This window comes from Mustela nivalis (assembly GCF_964662115.1).
Source record: "Mustela nivalis genome assembly, contig: HAP1_SCAFFOLD_2358, whole genome shotgun sequence".
Lineage (NCBI taxonomy): Eukaryota > Metazoa > Chordata > Mammalia > Carnivora > Mustelidae > Mustela > Mustela nivalis.
Genome location: NW_028134307.1, coordinates 1 through 26,441, shown reverse-complemented (window position 1 = coordinate 26,441; position 26,441 = coordinate 1). Strand labels below are relative to the sequence as shown.

Below are 26,441 nucleotides of genomic sequence, written 5' to 3'. Positions count from 1 at the left end.
TAGTTCATTGAAATTTATTCTATACCATTAGTCGTGTTTCTAATTGTACATTGATGGTATATAGAAATATACTGATTTTTGTGTTACTCTTATATCCTATGACCTTGCTAAACTTGCTTATCCTAGGGGTTTTCTTATAGATTCCTTAGTATTTTCTAGAGACAATACTATCTAATAGAGATGGTTTTATATCTTCTTTTCCAATCCGAATGCGTATTATTTCTTTGTCTCCCTTTATTGCCCTGGCTAGGACTTCTGGTATGACGTTGCCTTGTTACAGATTTTAGGTAGAGAGCATTCAGCCTTTTTTTTTAAATTCAAGTATGATTAACAAACAGTATAGTTTCAGGTGTACAGTGTGATTCAACATGTTTAAACATTACTCATTGCTCATCAGGATAAGTGGAATCTTAATGGCCTTCACCAGTTTCATCCATCCCTGCACCCACCTCTCCTCTGGTAGCCATCAGTTTGTTCTGTATAGTTAAGAGTATTTTTTGTCTCTTTTGTTCTTTGTTCATTTGTTTCTTGAATCCCATGTATCAGTGAAATTATATGGTATTTCTTTTTCTGAATGTCTTAGCATTATCCCTCTAAATCCATCCATATTGTTGCAAATGGCAAGATTTCATTCTTTCTTATGGCTGAGTAGTATTTCTGTGTGTGTGTGTGTGTGTGTGTACACACATACATGCACCACATCTTCTTTATTCATCTGTGAATAGACACTTGGGTTGGTTCCATATCCTGATTGTTATAAATAATGCTGCAGCAAACATAGGGGTGCATATATCTTTTTGAATTAATGCTTTTGTGTTCTTTGGGTAAATACCCAGTAGTGGAATTACTGGATCATAGGGTAGATCTATTTTTAATTTTTTGAGAAACCTCCACACTGTCTTCCACAGTGCTACACCAGCTGGGATTCCCACCAGGAATGCACAAGGATTCCTTTTCCTCACCAACACTTGTTATTTCTTGTGTTGTTGTTGTTTTATTATTTTAGCCATTCTGACAGATATAAAGTGATATCTCATTGTGATTTTGATTTGCATTTCCCCAATGATGAGGTATGTTGAGCATCTTTTCATGTGTCTTTTGGCCAACTTTATGTCTTTGGAAAAACGTCTATTCATGTCTTGTAATTTTTTAGTTGGATTATTTGTGGGGTTTTTGGTGTTGGTTTATAGAAGTTCTGTATGTATTAACCCCTTATCAGCTACGTATTTCCAAATATCTTGTCCCATTCAGTAGTCTGTATTTTGTTTTGTTGATGGTTTCATTTGCTGCGTAAAAGCTTCTTATTTTAGTGTATTGTCAATAATTTAATTTTGCTTTTTCTCGCTTGCCTGAGGAGACATGTGGAAAAATATTTCTACAGCTGTCAGAGAGATTGCTGCCTATGTTTTCTTCTAAGAATTTTATGGTTTCAGATCTCACATTTAGATCTCTAATCCATTGTGAATTTTGTGTGTGTGTGTGTGGTATAAGAAAGGATCCAGTTTCATTCTTATCCATGTAGCTGTCCAGTTTTCCCAGCACCATTTGTTAAAGAGACTGTCTTTGAAAGCATTCAGTCTTTCATAGTTAAGTATGATATTAGCTATAGATTTTGTGTGTTTTTTTTAAAGATTTTATTTATTTATTTGACAGAAATCACAACTAGGTGGAGACGCAGGCAGAGAGAGAGAGGAGAAGGGGAAGCAGGCTCCCTGCCAAGCAGAGAGCCCGACACGGGGCTCGATCCCAGAACCCTGGGATCATGACCCGAGCCGAAGTCAGAGGCCCCAACCCACTGAGCCACCCAGGAGCCCCAGCTATAGGTTTTTTGAAGATAATCTTTGTCATGTTGAGGAAGTTCCCTTCTATCACTAGTTTGTTAGAGTCTTTTTATCATGAATCAGTATTGAATTTTGTCATTTTTTTCTGCATCTATTGATATGATTATATCAGGTTTTTTCTTTAGACTATTGATTACATTAGGTAGATTACATTAATCTTAAAATATTACACGAGCTTTTCCTTCCCAAGATAAATCCCACTTAGTCATAGTGCATTACAACTTTTAGATACATTATTATAATCAGTTTTCTACTTTGAAAATGTTTACATTTATATTCATGAGGAATATTGACCTGTACTTTTTTGGGGGGTACGCTTTGTCTGGTTTATGTATCTGGGTAATGCTGGTTTCATGAGTTGGAAAGCACACCTTCCTCTTCTGTTTTGTTTTGTTTTTTATTCCTTTGGAAGACATTGTAATGGAATTGGTGTTAGTTCCTCTTCAGGTAGTCAGTAGAATTTACTAGTAAAACCATCTGAACCTGGAGATTTATGGTTTAGAAGACTTTTTTTATTTTTTTATTTTTTATAAATAATTTTTTTAAAGATTTTATCTATTTATTTGACAGAGATCACAAGTAGACAGAGAGGCAGACAGAGAGAGGGGAAGGAAAGCAGGCTCCCTGCTGAGCAGAGAGCCCGATGCGGGGCTCGATCCCAGGACCCTGGGATCATGACCTGAGCCGAAGGCAGAGTCTAACCCACTGAGCCACCCATGTGCCCCACATTGGAAGACTTTAAACTACAAATTTAATTTCTTTCTTAGTTATACAACTAATTAGGTTATCTTTTTCACCTTTGAAGAGTTTGTGGTTTTTGAAGAAACATTTTTTCCTGCCTTTGGGTTATTTGAACATTTTTTAGTCTTCCATTTTAATTTATTCTAATTTTGACTATGTAGCTTTGCATAGGTTTTTCGTTGGTTGGTTTGTGGATTACATTAAACATTTTTTACAGTGTACTAAAATCAGTATTTTACTACCTCAGCTGGAATGTAGAAACCTTACCACCTATAAAGTCACTTCTTTGCCTTTATGTCTTACTTTTCTTTTCTTTTTATTTTGAGAGCACATGCACCTGTGTACAAGCTATGGGGGGGTGGGGGCGGAGGGAGGGGCAGAGAATCTCAAGCAGAGTCTGAGCCAAGCTAGGAGAATCTGAAAGGGACCTCGATCTCACAGCCCTGAGATCATGACCTGAGCTGAAACTTAGAGTCCCCATCGCTTAGCCAACTAAGCCACCCAGGCGGCCCTACTTGTCTTATTATATTACATCTACATAACATTGAAATCCCCATAAAACAGTGCACATTTTTACTTTCAACCAAAAAACATATTTTTAAAAACTCAAGAGGAGAATAATTATATTTACTCAGAAATTTACAATTTATTTTGCTTTTCCTTCATTCCTGTTGTTCCAAGTTTCCTTCTAGTTTCTCTTCCCTCTGTCTGAAGGACTTCCTTTAGTGATTCTCCTTTAGTGATTCCTTTAGTGATTCTAGTTGTCTGCTAGTAACACATTCTCTTAGTTTTTCTTCATTGTTTAGCTTCATCTGAGAATGTCTATTTCACCTTCATTCCTGGAGGATGATTTTTGCTGGATATAGAAAATTCATAATTTTTTTTCAGTGCTTAAAAATGTTGTACAACTTTTGATCTCCATGGTATCTGATGAATAATCTGCAGTCATTTGAATTATCCCCCTATAGATAATGCATTTTTCTCTGGTTGCTTTCAAGATTTTTTTCTATGTTTAATCTTCAGCAGTTTGATTTTACATGAGGGGTATGTATTTCTTTGAGTTTATCCTGTTTGGGGTTCACTGAACATTCTTGAATGATTGCGTTTAGATGTTTCATCAAATTTAAGTAGTTTTCAGACATTATATTTTATGTTTTCAAAGACTTTTTCAGCACTATACTCGTAGTCTTTCCCTTCTGGGATGTCAGTGACGCAAACCACAGAACTCTTATTTCTGCTGTCTTACAAGTCCTTTAGACTTTACTCTGGTTTTTTTTTTCCAATTTTTTTTTTCTCTTTCTTATTGAGATTGGAATTTTTTTTCCCCCATATTGGATAATTTCTGTTTGTCCATCTTCAGTTTCAGTAACTCTTTCCTCTGGTATTTGCATGCTGCTGTTGAGTTTATTTCTATGATTTTAAAATTTCAGTTATTTTTCACTTCCAAAATTTCCATTTTCTTCTTTATACCTTCTGTTTCTTTGAGACTTTTTGTTTTTCAGTCTGTCTCAAGAACATTTATAATTGTTGTAACACTTTGTATAATAGCTGATTTAAACTATCAGGTAACTTCAACGTTTATGTCATTTTATTTATTTTTTAAGGTTTTATTTATTTACGTGATAGGGAGAGACACAGTAAGAAGGAAACACAGGCAGGGGGAGTGGGTGAGTGAGAAGCAGGCTTCCTGCTGAGCGGGGAGCCCAATCATGACCCATCTGAAGGCAGAGGCCCAATGACAGCCACCCAGGCGCCCCCATCTATGTCATTTTAGTACTAGGTGTCATCTGTTGATTGTCTTTTCTCCTATGAATTGAGGTTTTACTGCAGGATTTTTGTATGTTGAGTAATTTTGGAAAGTATGTTATGAGATTCTGGGTGCTTGTTTAAATCTTATGGGGAATGGGGATTTTTAAAATTTTTAATCTTTCAAAAATTTTTCAGCAGATAGTTGACCTGGTTAGGTTTGGGCTGCAAGTTCCAACCCACTTTCTTTTGCCTGTGGTTCTACTATCAGTTGGGCTTCCAGCCTCTTTGTGGTGCTGTTCAGATCTGTGGCGTGTATATGCGGCACAGTCCTCAGCCTGGGTGGTGGTCTGTGAATTCAGCTTTCAGGGTCTTGCTACACTGACAGGGAGCAGATCTCCAGATGCAAAGCCCAGGTGTGAGCCCTGGAATTGATAAACAGCTTTATTGTGTGGCTTTCTGAATCTCTCTCCCAGGTATTTCCTTGCTTCCTGAGGCTTCCCTTTGTCATCTTATGGCCCAAAGCTGGAGTTCTAGCTCCCTCGTTCTGTTAGCACGCCCCTGACCACACCTGTATCCTGGGCCAGCAGACAGGAGGATAATGCGAAAGGAAACACGGGTTCACTGCATCGTCTGGGGCCCAGAGCAGCCGAATCTAAAAATAAGATTAGGCTCTGAGTTTGGGATCTTAGCAGCTGCTGCTGCAGCCCCTCCCACCATAGCCCCGGGGCTGCTGGGGAGCTGAGAGGAGAAAGCCCTTAGGAGCTCCCTCTCCTGTTCCCTGACTGTGATTGTGGAGTGCGTGCTCTCTCTCTGCCAGAGTTAGCGCTTAGTTTTGGGTTTCAGGCAGCATTGCATTCAGGCTAGAGGTTACTAGAGGGGAAAAGATGATCATTTGTGTCATTTCATGCATCCTGCTGTGTGCTGGAATTTACACCGAGTTCGGTTGGTGAGACCGGGTGCGGTGAACTGCCTCTACTGGCCCTCCATCTGGAACCCCAGTGAAGGACTTTAAGCAGGGAATTACCCGGTCTTAGTTGTTACTTACTTACTTTTTGGTCTTTAAAGCATATTTTAAAATGTGTAATATCTTAAATGCAAAAGTATTCCATGCTTATTGTAACAGATCACAGTAAGGAAGTGCATAAAGTACAAAGTGAAAATCATTCTCCCAGTAGCCATCTACCACCCCCACCAAGTTCCCCAGAATAATGTCTTTTACTCAGTTGGGATGTGTTGTTTTCTCTGTGTGGGTTTACACATGTTATGTGCACACATACACCCCATTTATTTTTTTTTACAAAACTTAAGTTATATCATTAACTTAAGTTTAACTTAAGAAACTTAAGTTCTACATTTTTTTCCTGTCAGTATACATGTATTGACCTCATTCTTTTTAATGGCTGCAGAGTATTCTGTATGGATATACTATTTAATGCTGTATATTGATATACACTTAAATTATAATTTTACTTAAACTTTTATTATTTAACAGTACTTTATTGGTACATACTTAAATTTTTTTTTTAAGATTTTATTTATTTATTTGACAGAGAGATCACAAGTAGGCAGAAAGGCAGGCAGAGAGAGAGAGAAGAGGAAGCAGGCTCCCTGCTGAGCAGAGAGCCCGATGCGGGGTCTCGATCCCAGGACCCTGAGATCATGACCTGAGCCGAAGGCAGCGGCTTAACCCACTGAGCCACCCAGGCGCCCGATACTTAAATTTTTCAATTGTGTTTTTGTTACAAGGAACAGTGTGACCTAAATACTCTTTAATACTTTTTCCCCTAATAGGAACACTTTCTCAAATTCAGACCATTTTCTTCTATTTTCAGCTAAAAGCTCTTTTTGTTTCTTTTCAAAAATCTGGAATGGATTTTAGTTCTTTTATCATGCCTTTCAGGCTTTTATCCAGATGAGCCTTGGTTTTTGTGATGGGCATTTTGGAAAGACTCTCCTGGATCTGTGGGAGATTGATGTGGGGAGGCGCAGCCGGCAGCAGGACCCGGTAGCAGCCTCTCACACTCAGGGTCATGAAGACCGTAAGGGAGCCTGTGACCGGGGACATGTTTTGGAGACACAGTCAGCTAGACCTGGTGACTTACGTGATATTAGAGAAAAGGGGGAGGGTGTGTGGAAGAGAGTTTAGCAGACATCTTTGGTGATGATCTAGTGTTTTCATTAGGTGGCTTTGAGTCTAGTAGCCTGTGAGGCTCCCAGGCTGGGATCCCCTCAAAGATGGCGATGAAATAAGCTCAAGTGGGGTATGGGCCCAGTCAGAAGTGGTCCCAGACCCAGGGAGGGTCACAGGGATGCAATGAAAGAAGCTGTGAGTGGAGAGGTGGTATCTTGGGCGTTGGGAGGAGACCTCCACTTGGCAGCTTTAAGCCCCTTCTCAGACCTGTATCTACTTCCAGCTTCGAGTTTGGATAGTCAGTCGTTTGTGATGCTGCCCCCCAGTGATGAAGTGGTGACTAATCTGGAAACTCTGACAAGCAAATGCCTCCATGGGAAGAACTACTGCCGGCAGGTCCTGTGTCTGTATGAACTTGCCAAGGTACGTGCTCCGGTGGTGGGGCGGGGGGAGGGGAGCAGGAAGTTGGAGGTAGATTTTGGATGCTGCCAACTTGGCCTTTCACATGATAATCATGATATGGGAGCAGATGACTCATGGGGATGTTGGCCCCTGTAAACGCATCCCTGGGAATACGGGGCAGATGCCAGGCCAGCCGGGCCTTTTGAGTCCTGGCTGTGGCCCATCCAGCCAGAGCGAGGGCAAGGCATTCCACACCTCTGGGTTCCTGGTTCTCCATCTGTACATGACCTAACCCTAAAGATCCCTTCTGGCCGTGCTATCTTGGTTGGTTTCAGGATTGTTGGGGGATTTCCACAGGGGAGAAGCCGAAATGAGTTGGAAAAATACAACAAAATGGAATGTGAGGACTATAAAAACAGGAACCCAAGCAGCTGAGAATTGTCTGTGACTTTGTACTGATTAAGGGGCAAAAACAATACACTCTCAGAAGCAGAAGAGCACAAGGGCACAATGCCAAGCACTAAAGCCCTTCTTTGGAAGGGCTTCTCTGGAGACGGAGGGTTTTGCTACTGCTGTGGGAAGATTAGAAGGCGGCCTCTTGCCTTTTTATCCAACTTTCTTGCATGTCATAACATTTAAAAAGCTCAGTGTTCAACAAGATGTAAGTCACCTGATGGCTTCTGAAGACAAGCCTTCAAGACTTGGCTCCAGCTCATTGGTGAAGTCAAAGAAAAGGGCTAGAAAATGGTGTTGGCTGCTTCTGAGGTTTCTGCTTGGGGTGCAAGATCTCTAAGCTCAGCAAACCATAGAGTTAGCCCATGTGGGGTTTCAGAAAGGGCTGTCTTTTGCTAGCTTTTTCCTGGCTCCTAACAGGAGCTTTGACCAACTTTGCCTTCCTCTCAGGAGTTGGGCTGTTCCTACACAGACGTGGCCACTCAGGATGGTGAGACCATGCTCCGGGCTATCTTGGCCTCTCGGCAGCCGGACCGATGCAGGCGCGCCCAGGCTTTCATCAGCACCCAGGGCCTCAAGCCAGATACCGTGGCTGAACTTGTGGCTGAAGAGGTGACCCGAGAGCTACTGACCCCGTCAGAGGGAACAGGTACCCCACCAGACAGGCCTCCCCAGCCCCTGAGAGCACATTCTCAAGTCCCAGCAGTAAGGACGTGGGTGCTCCGCCCTTATGCCTCCCACACACTACCCTCTGACGTTGCCAGGTTGCACTTGCCGGGAGAACACTTGGCATTTATGTTGTTGCTTTTCGTGGATTGTTTTAGGATTAACCCTTAGAGCAGCCTTGCCCTTCTCTGAGCTAGTGAGCTACTGCTGACCTTTGAGGGGACACCAGGCCAAGGAATGTGAGCTCAGCAGAGCAGGGAGCTGTCCTGGGGGCTCCTTTGATGTCCCCTTCCAGTGCCCAGGCCTGGGCAGAGTGGGCCTCTTAGCCAGGGACTCTGACCTTGCTCTCAGCTTGCAAGGTTAAAGCCGCATGTTTTTCCCCATCTTTCTCTACGTACAGGACAGAAGCAGATGTTCGCTCCAGCAGAGGAAAGCCAGACATTTCTTCAGCTGACCACTCTGTGTCAAGATCGCACGTTAATAGGCATGAAGCTGTTGGACAAGATTTCCTCTGTTCCCCACGGGGAACTGTCTTGCAGTAAGTTCTTGGCTGTTTTCTTCTATGTTGGAGGCCCAGGGAGGTCTCCAAGAAGTCTTCTGGCGTTAGCCTTTCCAAAACACTGTTTGGATCCTTGTTCCTGCTCTGGATCCCCACTGGGGTGTGTAAGTTCTTAGTGGAGAGCCAGCAGTTCACTGAAGAAAATGTAGAAAAACATACATGGAAAAGCAGCCCCAACTGTGAAAGTGCACAAGAGGGCAACCTGGTAACATTTGGCAGTTAGCTTCCTCTTCCATCACCCCACACAGCAGAGATCACCATCCCCATTTTAGAAGGAAACTGAAGCTTAGAGAGATTGAGGAACTTGTAGCTGTTACGTGGCAGAGGGACCCAGACGGTGACCTCGAAGCCTGCTGGCTTTCCACAAGTCTGTAGTTCGTTCTAGGGAGTCAGTAGTATGTGTCCCTCTGATCTTCTGTGCGAGTCTATAGGTTTCTGTTTTTCAAAAATGGCATGTGTAGACTGTTTATAATTACCTTATGAACATGCTTTCCATGATAGTATTCTTCTATATATCTTTCTTACTGGTTACATGGTATTTCTCATAGAATTAAAAAATTTTATACCCTAATTCCGGACCTTTAGTTGGCTTCCAGTTTTCTGCTGTTTCAGACACTGGGACAGACATCCTTATGGGCAAGTTTATATGCCCATCCATGATTATTTCCCTAAGATTAATTCCTGATTCCAGGGTATACCCATTTTTAAAGTTTTATATAGTCAAATTTTACTCCAAAGCTGGTGAGGTCAAGGATCTCAGAGGACCAGTGGGGGGCCTGCCCAGGTTCATAGCCTTGTCTTAACCACCGCCTCATGTCCCCAGCTGCGGAGCTGCTGATCCTGGCCCATCACTGCTTCACGCTCACGTGCCACATGGAGGGCATCATCCGGGTCCTGCAAGCTGCCCGGCTGCTCACAGACAAACACTTGGCCCCCAGTGAGGAGTACGGGCTGATGGTATGAAGCCCCTGACCCCCTGCCCTCCTTTCTGAGGAAAGTTTTGAGAGAATGGATAGGCTGGCAACCAGTCCAGAGCTGGTGAGGTCTTAGGGCAGGTGCCCATCTGGATATGACTCCCGCACTGGGGGCTGGCTGGGCGGCTCAGCCCTCTGCTCCAGGTTAGGACTGCTGTCACAGTCAGAGACTGTTCCAGAGGAGCAGCCCTCAGAAGTATCCCTGCCATATTCCAGGGCTGGCCCACCCCCTTGCCAGGGCAGTTAGTTTTTCTAGAGGGCTGAGTCAGCTGTATTTCACCCCAAAACAAGATTTGCATTCTGTCTGAAGTGAGCTGAGGACTCACGCCCCTGGTGGCATGTCAGCTCTTACAGTCACATGTACACAAAGCAAAGGCGGCAGTGGCCCCTTGTATCCCAGTGACCGGCCTTTCTGAATCCTCCAGAGGGGGCCCTGTTGGGTCCACAGGAAGGGAGGAGGGAGTGAAGAACAGCGGCCTGGCATGAGCCCTTCTGCTCCCCTGGAGCTTGGCATCTGGAAGCAGCCACACTGGAGGGGAATAGTGGGCTGGCTGAGAGAGTTCCAGCTGCTGCTGACACAGGCGGCCCTTGCCCTTCCCAGGTGCGCCTCCTCACTGGCATCGGAAGGTACAACGAGATGACCTACATATTTGACCTGCTGCATAAAAAGCACTACTTCGAAGTACTGATGAGGAAGAAGTTGGATCCGGTAGGTGTACAGTACTTTGAGCTCCGGGATAGTGTATACTATTGACATTTAAGAGTCTCAGACTTGTCAGGAATAATCCTAACCAGGGTGGAGCCCTCCATCTAGAGGGAGGGAATGAACTCCCTAGGACACGCACTGCAACCTGTACCTTCAGTTTAGCTTCAGGCCAGGTAGCGATTATGCCGACAGACATTAAGTAACAGACAAAATGAGTTTGCGCACTGCCACCTCAGCCTCGGTCACCTGTCTGAACGCCGGCTCTGGCGGGGCAAGAACCACTTCAGTGAGGTCAGTGGAAGTGGATTAAGCAGCTCAGAAGTGGAGAGTTTCGGGGGGAACCATGAGAAAGCCTTAGGAAGTGAATGCTGAGGCCTGGCCCTAGAAGGCTGCAGAGCGATTTGTGGTGATGACCCCAGAGGAGGCTTGGAAGCCGAGGGTGGACATGCCAGGCCTTCAGGCTGTCTGTCGGTAGCATGCTCTGTGACATCTGGTGTGTCACAGAGCTTCTGTTTCCAAGTCATTCATTTGGCTGATTCATTGCTTCAGCCTACTGTACCTCTGAAGACTTAAAAACCGAGGCACATTTTTGGCTTCCGGGAACGTGGGCTCAAGTCCAGAAGGACTAAAGAGATGAAGTAGAAAAAGTCTCCCCAGTACTGGGCTAGTTTCAGGACAATCCAGTCCCACTGTCAGGAGAGGAGCGAGTCCTGGACCTAGGCACACTTTCAGGATACCCCAGAAGGTTTTCAGGATTGTTTTTGAGGTATTTTCATTTCTGAATGTAAATATTCTTTTAGTAACTTTTTTTCTGATTACAAAAGTAATGCATATTCAGTGTAAAGACACTTGGAAAACAGCACGCCACAGAAAAAAGCCCTCTGTTATCTATCAACCATCTGGAGACAGCCACTGCTAACAATTTGGTTTAGGCCCTTTCTCTGCACAGGTACCACAAACACAGATACATACATATTTAGATAGTTTCAGCAAAACTTTACTAATGCTGTGTAGATATGAAAGAGCTGGCTTTTCTCACTTAATAAGCATGTCATGAGTATCTTCCAAATCAACACTGGTTTTAATGGCTACATGGTATTCTCCTAGCCCTGGTTTTGGACATCTGGATTTCTGATTGTCTGCTGTTAAATATCTTTGTTACGTGCATCTCAGCACTTCTTTCTGCTTATTCCTTAAGGGGTCGATTCCTCGACGTGGCTTGCTGGAGTAATGCGCATGTGCACATCTTTTAGGTCCTCCCTTCCAACAGTTTCACCATTCACATTCTCACCAGCAGAGAGGATGCGCCTGTTTTCTTATACTCCAGGCAGCATCAGCTTCTGTGTTTAGTTTCGGTTATCTTCTTTTGGGGAGAGTTTCTAAGGAACTTTGTGAACCAAGGGACTCAGCTGGTCATGCCTGCCTTGCAGTCACTGGTTGACCCCGGTACTCCCTGTTTTTTTCCTGGGCAGAGTGGCACCCTGAAGACGGCCCTCCTGGACTACATCAAACGTTGCCGCCCTGGGGACAGTGAGAAGCACAACATGATTGCTCTGTGCTTCAGCATGTGTCGGGAGATTGGGGAGAACCATGAGGCGGCTGCCTGCATCCAGCTGAAATTGATCGAGTCCCAGCCCTGGGGTGAGCACGTGTCATAGCAATGCTCCCGGGCCAGTGCCGCCCGCCACCCACCAGCCCAGGTTCTAAGGGCTGAGGAGGGGCAGGAGACCAGGAAACCACTCTCCACTGTGGCTGCTCATAGCCACTCGTGGAGCAGGCGGGAGGCAGAAGGGGATGTGGAAGGCATCAGCCCCATCTGCAGTCTGTGCAGCTGGGGTGTCATCAGTCAGGAAGCAGTGTGTCTGCTGAGGCCATGCAAGCCTGCCTTGATACTTCTGAGAACTGGAGGAGGCCTACCAGTGTGTGCACACCTCAGCCCGGTAGCCTTTACCGGAGCAAGTCGTACCTGCCTCCCAGTGTGAGTGGGGGCGGGGACGTTTCCAGTCCAGCCCACATCACTAACTGGGATGGGAGCGGCCTTGGGAGTCACACACCTGGTGGGTTTCCTTCTCTACTGCAGAGGACAGCCTCAAGGATGGGCAGCACCTGAAGCTGCTGCTGCTGAAAGCCCTGACCCTGATGCTGGATGCGGCGGAGAGTTACGCCAAGGTAACAGCAGGTCCTATTCCAGTGCAGCCTTAGGATGCGATTTTGTCCCTGGGCTTTTCCAAGTAAAGGGGTCTACTGGGGTCAGAAGGGGTTAGTTCAGTTGCTGGAAGAATCGCAGGGGAGATGGCAACCGTCTTTCTATCTATGCCTACTCTACCTTTGTTCCTCAGGACTCCTGTGTGCGACAGGCCCTGCACTGTCACCGGCTCACCAAGTTGATAACACTGCAGATTCACTTTCTGAACACGGGCCAGAACACGATGCTCATCAACCTGGGCCGCCACCAGCTGATGGACTGTCTCATGGCTCTACCTCGGTTCTACCAGGTAAGCAAGGAAGGGAAACCTAGCCAGCATCCGCTCCTGCTGTCCCTCTCCTGGGGCCCATAGGTTGAGTGACTTGCCTGAGGCGTCAAGGCTAGTGACAGAACCAGGGCAGTTCTAAGCTTTTAACTTGAACTGTCTGATTCCATGGCAGTGTTAATTAGTACATTTTTGGGCAGAGGTTGGAGGATGGTGAGGCGCTGCGGTCTTTTTTCCTGCTCTACGAGGCCAGGGACAGGGAGACAGCCTTGCTGCTCACACAGCTGGGGTTGGAGCAGACCTGCTGGCAGGCTGAACATCTCCCAGCCCTACTGCTTCTAGAATGGTGCACCTGGGGTAGCAGGAGTCAGGGCTTTTGGGAGGCTGGCATTTAGCCCGTGAATGAGAAATGGGTTATCAGGAAATCAGCCCTTCCCCTGTTCCTTACACAGTTGCGTTAGGGGGAAAAATACTGTTTCTCAGCAGTTTTTATTAATGCATTGTGAAGATTAAAAACACTACAAGACGGGGTTTAAGGGCAGAGAAATGTCAAACTTTTCCCCAAGGCTAATACATAGACCCTATCAGCATAATTGGTGATGCCCACACTCACTGCGAATGCACAGTACTGTGTTCTAGAACAGCTTGCCTTCAGTTTTACATCAAATAGGGCCTTAACAGTATCTTCCCCTCTATCCTTTTAAGGCTTCTATTGTGGCCGAGGCCTATGACTTTGTTCCCGATTGGGCAGAAATCCTCTACCAACGAGTGATTCTTAAAGGAGATTTTAATTACCTGGAAGAATTTAAGCAGCAAAGGCTATTAAGATCTAGTATATTTGAAGAGATTTCCAAAAAGTAAGTATTAAAATGCCTCTGCTTTGAGTAAGGCATAGGTAAGAATTTTATGGCTAAATAGAACATGCCTATAGATACCTCTGCCTGAGATGGCAGATGTCAAGAATCCCCAGAAGCAAGAGCTCATTTAACAAAGTTATGCAGACAGATGGATAACGGTGTCCTCACAGTGCTCTGTATTTAAAATGGGAGGATAGCTACTCAGCCTGCCTGAGGTACCGACAACCCTAAACCTCAGGGGCCCCCTTGGGAGTACCGCACTTACTCCAAATAAGGAGAGCATGAAAGTAACATTTTTAATTTCAGTGTTTATCTAGTACCCCCTAATACTAGTCTTAAATAATTTCTCAAATTCCAGGATCCTCTCTAAATAGCTGTGTCAGTGACAGGCCTCACTCCAAATGCAGGATTGTAACCCATATGTTATGTTCGTCTAGATACAAACAACATCAACTGGCTGACACAGCTGTGAAAAACCTGAAGAAGTTACTCACATACTGTGAAGATGTCTACCTATATTACAAGCTCGCATACGAACACAAATTTTTTGACATTGTAAATGTGCTGCTGAAGGACCCTCAGACTGGCTGCTGTCTGAAGGACATGCTAGCAGGTTAGGTGGATTCAGATGACAGGAGGGTGGTTATTGTGGAGATGTCTTAGGCGCCTATTTTCTGGTACTGAGATGAGGTACTGACAGATGTTTGTGATCAGAGTAGGATAATGCATTGGGGATATTTGTTTTCAAGTTGTAAAACCCCAGGACTGACCATAACCAGTCCTTTGTGAACAGTGGGTAAAGAATGAGAGAATTTTCACAAGGAAATTATTTAAAAGTGATTGTTCATCTATACCACTTATATAGATACTGGTATTAAGATCAAAAGCTCCATCTTCCTGAAGTCTGGCTTCTATTTAGAGATACAGTATTGATTAAAGAATACCTGTGCCTGCAGATTCCAGTTTCAAAGGAATTTAATATTATTTACAGAGTTAAGGAACAGATGATACATTTTCATTTGTTAGAAACTGATCTCTATAATAAAATAGATTTTAAATTCACTGTATGTCATTATTACTGCCAAGGAAATCTTAGCCCTTGTCTGCCTTAAAATAATCTTTATTTGCTGTAATTATTGCTGTGTAGTCACTGCTTTCTGTCCACTCCTCAGATCACTCAGATGGTCCTTTCTTATACTCAGCAGTCTAACAGAGCTTTGATTGAGGTTGCTAATTCCTATTTAAGAGAAATTTAAAACATCTTTTTGTTCTGCCCCTGCTTTTGATTCTCTGGTGGTTTCAAAAAAGACTCCCACCACAAATTTGGTTAAATTGTTTAACAGAAAATATATAATAAAGATCACCCAATCTGTGCTTACAGCCATAACCTGAGTAATAAGCTCAATTACTTCAAATAAATAAGCTCTTCTAGTTACTAATTTGCCCAAGTAAATAAGAGGAAGGCAGCCCTATACATCTGTTGCTCTAGGGTGACACTATTCAGGGCCTGGCACATCATTTTTGTCTTAAAGCTTGTTAGGCATTTACTAAGCTTTGTAAGTATACAGAGAACTCTAGTCCCAAGAGCTGGGTTCTGTACCCTCGAAAACTATCTCTTGGGAGTTAACACAAAATTTAAGTCCTCACAATAGTGATTTTATTAAATTAGTTGCTTTTATAAAACATTGCAGATGTCATAATTGTTAACATAACAATTTACCAAACTGTAGTCAACTGGTGCAGTTTGCTGAGCATGTTTTATAAAGGAAAGGAAATGCCAAAACCCTGTTAAAAGTTATTCCACTGCAGCCTAAGAGAACAAAGGAGAATTGTCACTTAAATCAGGGAAATAAAACAGGTAAAGAGCTTCCCTCCCCCATCTGAAGCACTCCATCCGTAGAACAGTCTGATAAATAGGAACTAGACAGTCTATGCATTCGAGAGATTCCACAAGTTGTAATGCAGTGCAATAATGGAGAGGTTTACCTTCTTCAGCTTCAAAGTTGGAGGGTCTGGTCATTTAATTTTTAAATACCAAGCTAGTGCTTTTCAGCTGTTGTATCTTCACTCTGAGATAAGCAGTCTTCTTCACAATGTATTTTTTTTTAATATCCTCACGCTTAATTTTAAGACAAAGCAATTTTAATACTAGGTGCATACCACATGCCCTTGCCGCAAACTGCTTTTCTTGACAAGTTATGAAGTAGTTCAAGGAGGTATGGTTAAGGCTGTATTACTGAATGGTGCTGGTAAATACTACACAATTTTTGTCATGTTGCAACCTTTGTTTCCAATTCAGTGACTGCTGCTATGGAATCAGAGAGCAACAATGACAACATTATTAGGTTTTTGTGGTTTTTTTTTTTTTTTTCTTTTTTAAACTATGATTTAGTAGCGACTGAGGTTCCCAATTTTAACCCCTTGGCAGCAAGATCCAAGTTCCCTCATTCGCACATTAGCACCTAAGTGTCAAGGGGTTAAATAACCAGCACAAAAGATACTGCACTTCTGATTGTAGCATTTGGCAGAACTGAAAGGAAAGGAAGTTGTGCTACATGTTGAAGGGATTGTGGGCAACAGAAAGAAGACACCAGGAGAAGAGAAAATGTCACATGAAGTCTTCATAGTCTTGTACATATCCTCCATCATAGCCACCGTAATCTGCCAGATCGTCTTTCATGGTAGCCTTTAATCCCCCTCCAGGGACCACACCTTTCTTCTTCTTTTTGGCTTTGCTTTGCTAAAGACAAAAGAGAGTGAATTTATGAGCCTACCTACTGGGAGTATCTTTTCTGGTACAGAAACCCTCAGATACCAAACAAAGCCTCTGGTACCAAAAAGCTTTAGTTCTCAAAAGGAGATCCCAGACCCTAACCCTGGGCAATTTCTATTAATTCCCAAAAGAAAACCATGAACGTGTCTGTAAACAAGAGGATGGTAAAGGCACTCACTCCTGCTCTGTTCCAACTTAAAGTTTTAGTTCAGGCTCCTACTACACTTGTTCAGAATATTATGCCTACATCCCCGTCCTCCTGGAATATGCATTTCCTCCACATGCTCGTTCTTACCTTTTCTTGCTTTTGTTTTTCACTGCAAAGCACAGTCAATGAATTGGTAATCTTTTTCAAGTCATCAATTTCCACTAAGGGGAAAAAAAAAGAATACCACATCTAATTTGGCCATGATTAACTTCAGTAACTTTGGAAAGCCTATGAATTTGTCCTGTTAAACGTAGGACGGTAAAGAATCATTCAGTCTATGGTTAGGCCCACAAATCAGAACTACTTAAATTTCTTTATAATAACCTGTAATAACCAAGACACCATTGTTCAAAGAGAAAGGAAAAATGTCTTCAGAGCTCATAGTGCTCCCTACCATACTTCCTTACTCAATCTATGCACATGAATTGGGGGTGGGGGAACCATATAGAAGATTACCATGCCTTTTCACAACAAGTCCTCAAATGCGCAGTAAGGAGTGGCTAAATGAACGCGGAATGATTCTTAAAACTACAAATGACAACTCTCCACCCCTTGTAGTCTCCATTTTCAACCAGAGGAACTAGAATGAAAATAGTAGGCGCCTCAGAGATCTTAGTGTCCCACTGCAGACAAGCCTGTTTACAGGACAACACATCCTTCCATCCTTAGAGAAACAGCAAGCTGGAAACAGATACCAGTTTTCAGCTACCAAAAAAGTGTTTCAGTTTTCATTTGAGAGCACCTTCAAAAATAGGGGGGGAAAAAAGTACATGCAAATAAAATACCAACCATGGGTACAGCACTGATCAAGTTCAGAACCTCCAGTGTGGTAAAGACTTCTCAAGGAAAACCCAGTTTCAAGTTCACTGTGTAGAATTCCTTTTTCTCAATCCTAACAGCAGCAAATACCAGCAAAAACAGTCCTTTCCACACTAGTGTCACTCCACCCCTGGTTTTTAACTCCCACACACCCTGCCTCTTAAATGTAGGACTCTCAGGGCATGGCACCATACCAATGGACCGAAACAATAGGGACCAGCTCTGTTGAGCAACTTAAACCAAGTCACAGGATTCCTTGTTTGTAAAAGGAAAAGACATTTGCTGTGGTCTCCCTCAGGTCTAAAATTCCATATGCTCAGGGATCATTTTCCCCAAAAGATACTTCCTTAGTCCCTTTAAGATATAATTAGATAAAAGAAGAAGCTAGTATTTTGTTAGCTGCTGGGTCAGCAAAGCTCAGATGTTCCTTTTGGGAAGCCATTTTAAAAACATGAAGAGGGCCGCCTCAAAAAACAAAATCACTCATGCTTTTTGCAGAACATTCCCAAGGTAACTTCTAAAAATCAATCCTACATTTATTATAGAATGCGAAAAAATAGTCAACCTCCATCCTCCTGAGTATGATGTGCCCTTCCTAAAATCCACCCACAAAGATAGAGATTAGAATTACTTACATGAAATACACACATCTCGAACTAAGGCTTCCAAAAAACTGGCATAATATAGTGACTTTTCATATTGTGTAATTTTATCTTTTAGTAACTTTCCAAACTCTGTGAAGTCATCTCTTGAAGATGGGTTCATTGCATCTATTCCATAAACAGTATTATTAACACCTGCAGGAGAAGAGGAAGCACTAAAAATATCAGAAAGGTTTTTTTTTCACATTTATAAACCAACTAGATAGCTGAACTACCCTGTTACTTCATGCTAAAGCACAGGTTCTTAACATAGGTCCACTGAAGTCCTTGGACAGTGATCAGGAGGTATGTGAATTTGGATCAGAAAAAAATTTATAGCTTTATTTTCACTAACCTCTAATGTAGCATTTCCTTTCATTTTGATTATAGGCAACGATTCACAGTGATATTAGCAAAACCTGTTACCAATAAAAGATCAGGTATTTTCATATCACATTACAGGTGCAGTTATCCTGAAATAATGTTTTCAAATTATATTACTTAATTAGATCTGACACTGGCTCTTAGTTAATGCATTAATAAAGAAGCACATTCTTACTGTATCTCAAGTTATTTTAATATTTTGATACCTATTTCAGTAGGCTTCCTCACTAAGTAAAACTATGTATTTTGTTTTATGCATTTAAAAACATTTTAAGAACAGACCCATAGTCTGTTCTTAAAGCATAGGTCTAAGAAGAGCGCACAGGAAAGTGCAGAGAGAAGGAAAATGCAAAAAAAAATTAAAGATGGTTCCTGTGAAAGTATCAGCTAACTGACTCCAGAGGCAAAGCAGGGGTAAACCATGTATTAAAACCCAAAGGAAAAATAAATCTGGCCTAAGAGAATTCTAGGCTAAGAGACAGTATATTCTAGATCCTCCTCAACAGTAAAGCGAATTAGTTATTAACAATATCAATGATTCAGTATTTCAGCATGAGAAACACAACATTAAAACCCTATTAACCAAATGATGCCTGTATGAATGCATACTTTTGCCTTTTAATCTATAATTGTGGTCCCATATTAGAATTTATGGGTACCAGGTAAACTCTTCTCTTTAATAAAACATATGGGTGGCCTATTACCATCCTATGAAGACACTGGATAATAGCTGCATGCCCTCTGTAATGAGATGAGTGCAGTTAAAACATGCCAAGCACACACCAGAGTACAGGAGCATCACAGCCACTCCTCAGAGATTGCTGGCAACTCATGGAGAGAAAAATCACACCTCCCGCAGAAAGGAGAAGGATCATTATAGCCTGCTTGATCCATTTTTAAAAAGAGGAAGGGGGGGTAAAAATCAAGATAACTATATCCTTCTTAGCTCTAGGTTTCAATTTCAAAGTTATTTAATGTTTCAACATGATCTTCTACTCTGAAAAGTACTCAGTAGGTAACAACAATGAGCTTAAACAAAATGAGAGCTTTTATCTGTTTCTTTGGCCATGTTTCTTACTTTACCTTTTACCCCTAGCACTCTGAACTCAACTGGGCACAAGACCCTAAAGTATCTTTTATCTCATGTACCAACCACAGCTGCAAGGGTGGCACAAAGAAATGGAAACCCTCCAAAGACAGGGCATGGTGAGTGTCAAGAAGGGTCACAGAAAGAAATGACTCTGAGCAAAGGCACAGCCCCATAGTCAGTTCGAAATTTAAACCTCAAAGTACAAGCCTCACATTTCATCCAAATTTCATCCAGTTGATAAATATATTTAAAGCAGTAGTATAGGGCGCCTGGGTGGCTCAGTGGGTTAAAGCCTCTGCCTTCTGCTCAGGTCATGATCCCAGGATCCTGGGATCAAGTCCCGCATCGGGCTCTGTGCTCAGCAGGGAACCTGCTTCCTCCTCTCTCTCTCTCTCTCTCTCTCTCTGCCTACTTGTGATCTCAGTCTGTCAAATAAATAAATAAATTAAAAAAAAAAAAAAAAAAAAACCTTTAAAGCAGTAGTATACTCTATTTGGATCTAATGACTTATCTTAATAATCTTTTACTTGATACTCAAAACAATTTTTCAAAAATCTGAACATGTATCTCACTCCACCTTAAGCAATGAAATCTCAAATATAAACATTAAAAACTACTTTCTAATATCTGGGCGCCTGGGTGGCTCAGTGGGTTAAAGCCTCTGCTTTCGGCTCAGGTCATGATCCCAGGGTCCTGGGATCGAGCCCCACATCAGGCTCTCTGCTCAGCAGGGAGCCTGCTTCTCCGTCTCTCTCTGCCTACTTGTGATCTCTGTCAAATAAATAAATAAAATCTTAAAAAAAAAAAAACTACTTTCTAATATCTAAGCCAATATTATTATTTCAAAAAAGGATATACTTTCTAAATTTTAGTATTTGGTAACATTTCCACAGTATTCACCTGGAACTTCAATACTTCACTGCAATCACCAGCACTTACCAAAAGTTTCTTTTGCTAATTCAAGGTCTGATTCTTCCTGTAATTTCTTTAGTCGCAGTTTATCTGCTAATTGTTCTTCTGGTGTTAGCACTTTAGGTTCTTCAGGTTCTTCTAACTAAAATTAAGACAGAAAGGAAGTTTTTAAACAGCAGGCATTATGATGGACCAGTACACTTTTGTATTGTGTGAATTTTTTTTATAAACACATAAATAATAGCAAACACTTATAATGTGTTTACTGTATTTCAGGCATCCTTCTAGACACTTTAGATATTTCTTTTTAAGATTTATTTATTTGAGGGTGCCTGGGTGGCTCAGTGGGTTAAAGCCTCTGCCTTCAGCTCAGGTGATGATCCCAAGGTCCTTGGATCGAGCCCCACATGGGGGGGGGGGGGGCTCTGCTCAGCAGGGAGCCTGGTTCCCACTCTCTCTCTCTCTCTCTGCCCACTTGTGATCTCTGTCAAATAAATAAATAAGTAAAATCTTTTTTTAAAAAAGATTTTATTTATTTGAGAAAGAACAAGCAAGCACGAGGGGCAAAGGGAGAATCTCAAGCAGACTCCATGACGAGTGAGAGCCTGACATGGGGCTCAATCCCACGACTCTGAGATCATGACCTGAGCTGAAACCAAGAGACGGATGCTTAGCAACTGTGCCACCCAAGCACCCCAATACTTTAGATATTCTTATCCTGATTTTACATGAAATAAAATACTAGGTGCAGAGAGGTTAAGCAACCTGTCCATAGTAACAGAAGGTTAACACAGCTGGTAATGTGAGAGAATGGGTTTATTTCCAAAATAGCCTTTTGAAAAAATATGGAATTGAGACTATAGAAAAGGGAAAGACTGCACTTTCATATTCTTCTGCTAAAGACCACATTTTGAAACAACCTTTCTAGGGCAACTTGGAAATATGTATGAAGTCTTAAAATACTTTTATATGACTTATATGGAATCAAATCCACTTCCAGTTATTTATCTTAAGAAACCAAAGATGCACACAAACATTTAGCCACAAGGAGGTCCAATGGAGCATTACTTATAATTTCAAATACATGTAGAGACAACCCAGATGTTCAACAACAGAAAAGTTAAATAAAGTATAGCACATCCATATGACAGATGACCCCTTGAATAACACAGGCTTGAACTGCATGGGTCCAATTAGTCACAAATTTTTTTTTAGTAAGTATAGCATATTAAATGCATTTTCTCTTTATGATTTTTTAAAAAGATTTATTTATTTATTTGAGAGAGAGAACAACCAGGAGGGGCAGAAGGAGAGAGAATCTGAAGTACACTCAGTGCTCAGTGTGGAGCCCGACAGGGGGCTGGATCTCATAACCCTGAGATCATGACCTGAGCTGAAACCAAGAGTCCAGTCAGACACTTAACCAACTACACCACCCAGATGACCCCTCTTTATGATGTAGTAACATCTTCCCCCCTCTAGTTTACTTTATTGTAAGAATACAGTATATAATACACAACCACAAAATTATGTGCTATTTACGTCAACAGTAAGCTATTAGTAGTTAAGTTTTGGGGGAGTCAAAAGTTGTATGTGGATTTTCAACTGTGCAGGGAGTCAGCACCCTTAACCCTCATATTGTTTGTTCAAAGGTCAACTGTACCATGCAGACATTTAAAAATGTTCTTTTTTCAATCAATCATAAAAAGAATTTATCTTTTCATATTTTACTATTATAAAAGGGAGATTATCTGGCGCCTGGGTGGCTCAGCTGGTTAAGTGTCTGCCTTCATCTCAGGTGGGATGAGTTCCCTGTCCGGCTCCCCACTCAGTGGGGAGTCTTTCTCCCTCTTCCTCTGCTTCTCCCCTCTGCTCGTGTGCTTTCTCTCACATAAATGAATAAAATCTTAAAAAAAAAAAGCAACATATTATCATTTATTAACAAATTAAACACAGACAATAGAACTTATTGCTTATTTCCCAGTCCTAGTCCTCTGAGATGCTAGTTAATGGTTTGGTGAATATCATTTCTTTATACTATGATGTTTCCTAAAACAAATGCATTTTACTATGAGGGAAAATCTGTGACAGTATTTACTGAAGTGGGAACAGAGCAGAGGGAGCTTGTGCCATTTGTGGTCATCCATGTCCGTGCAGTTTACAAAATTCTGATTCAGAAGTCCACTTCTTTAATACACAGGATTTTGTTTCTCATGAAGAAGATGAAATAAGAAACGTCATTATACCAAGGTAAAGAAATCTCACACTATTTCTCGGAAATATCGTGACTTAACCATCTTCATACATCTGGACATCATTAAGTATTTCCTGCATCAAAACTGAACATATCTTTTTTTTTTTTTAAGATTTTATTTATTTATTTGACAGAGAGAGATCACAGTAGACAGAGAGGCAGGCAGAGAGAGAGAGAGGGAAGCAGGCTCCCTGTGAGCAGAGAGCCGGATGCAGGACTCGATCCCAGGACCCCAAGATCATAACCTGAGCCGAAGGCAGTGGCTCAACCCACTGAGCCACCCAGGCGCCCCAAAACTGAACATATCTTAACTCAATACTTGACCTAAGACAAACTATCTAAGGTTCCTTTATGTTGGAGACTAATACCAAGATACAAAAAAGAAGTATAGGGATGCCTGGGTGGCTCTGTCGGTTAAGTCACCGCCTACGGCTCAGGTCATGACCACAGGATCCTGGGATCGAGTCCTGCATTGGGCTCCTAGCTCAGCATGGAAGCCTGCTTCACTCTCTACCTCTGCCAATGTTTGCGCTCTCTCTCTCCCGCTATCTGACAAATAAATAAATAAAATATTTTCAAAAAAAGTATAAATCTTAATTTCAATGACCAAGAAAGACCTAATCAAGATGGCTTCTTAGACTGAGTTATAAGATTCTATTTCTTGTTCTGATCATAGAAACACACCTGTGGATATATTTAGATACACAAATACAAATTATTAAAAAGTACCTAAAATGTTCCTAACTGGGGGATACAGGCACTCTCATACACTGTCACTGGCAAATGCAAACTGGTACAATGCCATACAGAGGGCAATCTGGGAACATTTATCAAGACCACAAGTATGATTTGCCCTTTGACCCAGCAATCTCTCATTTGGGAATTTATCCTGCAAATGTGACTACACCCATCAGAAATGACAAACACATATGGTTATTCATGGAAGTACTGTTAATCAAGTAAAGGACTAGGAGGGAAAAAATCTAGCTGTCCCATCACTTGAAGACTGGTCAAATAAAATATGGTGCATTGAGGCAATGGAATACCATACAGCTACCAAAAAAAAAAAAAAAAAAAAAAGGATGAATAAACCAAAAACTAATAAAAATGGTTTCTTATAGGAAGTGTCAGGGAACAGGATGAAGAGGATAGAATAAGAATGGATGTCTGAAGCTTTTCTAAGTGTACCATTTCGGTATAGTTTTGACTTCTGAACACATTTCATGTTTAAAGGATAAAGTTAAATTAAAAAGAAAAGAAAACCTTAAAAAGAGAAACAAAATGACTCTAAAATGTATATCAAAATATACAGGGAAAATAATACTAATGACTTTAGAACCCAGGACCTAATTCTACATCCTTAGTAGGAAATATTCCAAGCCCAAAAGAACTGCAAGGAAATCCTAAACTTGATTCAGTAGCTTTACCTTGTTAGTATTACTAGTATTGTAGAAAAGCTAATAAAAATTATGTTAACCTTTTCAGAAACCAGTATTTTCAGAATAAGAGAAAACATCAATATGAACTAATGCTTACACACACAACACACACACACACACACACACTCATGTACATTTATTAATTTCCTAGCTTCACCCATAAGAAAGGGTCTAGAAAGCAAGGCCACCTCAGTGAGTCCTACTAGCAACTAGATTTGGCCACTTAATACCATTCCCAACTAAAAAGAACCATAAAAGTAGTAACTGATTCCAGGCCTAAAGAAGAGAGTTTACCAGGTGAGCCCAACACTTCTTACTGTCAGAAAGCAAGGAAGTTTTCAAAGATTCTGTCAAAAAGATGACGTTTCAACAACTTAAAGGCTTTCCTACTGGGTAAAGCTGGGACAATTTGAACATCAAAAAAATAATTACTATATCTGAGTAAAAAACCTATAGATCCACAATTTATTTTTATTTTTAAAAAGATTATTTATTTATTTATTTATTTGACAGATCACAAGTAGGCAGAGAGGGAGGCAGAGAGAGAGGAGGAAGCAGGCTCTCTGCTCAGGACCCTGGGTAGATCCACAAATTTACTCAAAAAGAAACTTGACAGGCGCCTGGGTGGCTCAGTTGGTTAAATGAACGCCTTCAGCTCAGGTCATGATCCTAGAGTCCTGGGATCAAGTCCCACACTGGGCTTCCTGCTCAGCAGGGAGTCTGCTTCTTCTCCCGCTTACCTCTTCTCTCATTCTCTCTCCCTTTCTCCCTCTCAAATAAATAAAATCTTTTAAAAAAAAAGAAGAAAAAGAAGAAGAAGAAACCCACAAAAATCCCTCATTTTTCACCATCTGAAGTATTTTTACACACCCTCCTTAGTCTGAAAAATTGGTAATTAAAACAATTACGCTTTTACTCTTCCAGCAAAAACCATATCCAAAGTAACCAAACAACACGGTTTCTTACTTTTTCCTTCTTCGGGGAAGGGGGGGGAAGCCAGCCAGTAATAAATGGAAGAGAAATCATAGGATGAGAAAAATCACTATTCTGCAATCCCTAATAACACTAGGCAACAATCATCACTAATACTAAACAAATGGGTGAGGGGCTAACGTCAAACTGGATTACTTGCAAGAATATGTAAGTTTATAACAGAAGGATGTTACCACCTTAACAGAGTGATCAATTTTAGCATCGCTAATAATAGGACAGACATTATGTGACTCCTGGTGTGATGTGATGCAATATGAAGCACACAGCATGACCTCTCAAGGATTCCAACTAAAAATGTTTAATCTGAATCCAATTCAACTTTTAGACTTACCTGCCAAGTTACAGGAAACTGACTATAATTAGACTATAAGCAATCAGACAAATCAAGAAGGTGGGATGTTTTATAAGACAACTGGGCTCCTCTCTTCAATAAGGCAATGTCATTTTAGAGAGAGACATTCCAGAGAGTTAGGATGTGTCATGTAATGCAAGGTCCTTGTCTGAACAAACCATACATAAAAGACATTTGGGGACAATCAGAAAAATGTATACAAACTGAATACTAGATGATGTTAAAAAATTACAGTTCATTTTATTAGGTATGTAATCATGTGAGAAATAGCTTTGCTCTTTCAGAGATGCATACTAAAGTAGTTCAAGATAAAATGCAAAATGTCTGTTCCGTACTTGATTACATTTTTTAAAAGAGATTTTATTTATTTGACAGAGTGAGACACAGCAAGGGAGGGAACACAAGAAGAGGGAGTGGAAGAGGGAGAAGCAGGCTTCCTACCAAGTAAGGAGCCCGATACGGGGCTCAATCCCAGGACCCTGGGATCATGACCCAAGCTGAAGGCAGACACCCAATGACTGAGCCACCCAGATGCCCCTTGATTACATTTTAATAACAAAAAGAGTTCATGAGGCAAATATGGCAAATATCAGCAACTGTTAAACTTAGGTGACACATACGATTATTCACTTTCTCTATTTCTATGTTTGAAATTTTTCTGAATGAAAAGCCAAGAAAAAAATAAAAAACTCTATAATCTGATATGAAAAGATTAAATACATTAAATGATACATTAAATAAAGTAAGGTGAAAACTATAAAAATTTTAAAAAACTTAAGAATTTTCTTAAGCACAGAATAATGGAGTGGCTGGGTGATGGGCACTGGGGACGGAATGTCCTATAGTGAGCACTGTGAAATGTGTTAAGACTGATGAATCAGGTGGCGCCTGGGTGGCTCAGTGGGTTAAGCCCCTGCCTTCAGCTCAGGTCATGATCTCAGGGTCCTGGGATGGAGCCCTGCGTCGGGCTCTCTGCTGAGCGGGGAGCCTGTTTCCTCCTTCCTCCTCTCTGCCTGCTTGTGATCT

At 41.7% G+C, this 26,441-nt stretch overlaps 2 protein-coding genes across 2 annotated transcripts in view; one reads left to right on the top strand and one right to left on the bottom strand.

Moving 5' to 3' along the window:
- The window catches only part of LOC309858418 (spatacsin-like), a 54,015-nt gene extending 39,403 nt beyond the window's left edge, over positions 1-14,612 (top strand). Inside the window, exons 19-28 of the mRNA XM_082751121.1 lie at positions 6,746-6,885; positions 7,768-7,966; positions 8,384-8,521; positions 9,366-9,499; positions 10,118-10,225; positions 11,695-11,863; positions 12,303-12,391; positions 12,562-12,717; positions 13,399-13,550; positions 13,988-14,612. Of these exons, the coding sequence (XP_082607247.1) occupies positions 6,746-6,885; positions 7,768-7,966; positions 8,384-8,521; positions 9,366-9,499; positions 10,118-10,225; positions 11,695-11,863; positions 12,303-12,391; positions 12,562-12,717; positions 13,399-13,550; positions 13,988-14,168 (1,466 nt within the window). The 3' untranslated portion in view covers positions 14,169-14,612. The remainder of the gene's footprint in view (positions 1-6,745; positions 6,886-7,767; positions 7,967-8,383; positions 8,522-9,365; positions 9,500-10,117; positions 10,226-11,694; positions 11,864-12,302; positions 12,392-12,561; positions 12,718-13,398; positions 13,551-13,987) is intronic.
- Positions 14,508-20,519, bottom strand: LOC309858419 (eukaryotic translation initiation factor 3 subunit J; the record flags this gene model as incomplete). The annotated part of the gene is made up of 4 exons (XM_082751122.1): positions 14,508-16,290; positions 16,619-16,692; positions 17,986-18,147; positions 20,405-20,519. Coding segments are annotated over 4 exons (483 nt in total), but the record flags the coding sequence as incomplete, so codon positions are not given.
- Positions 20,520-26,441: the final 5,922 nt, after the last annotated feature.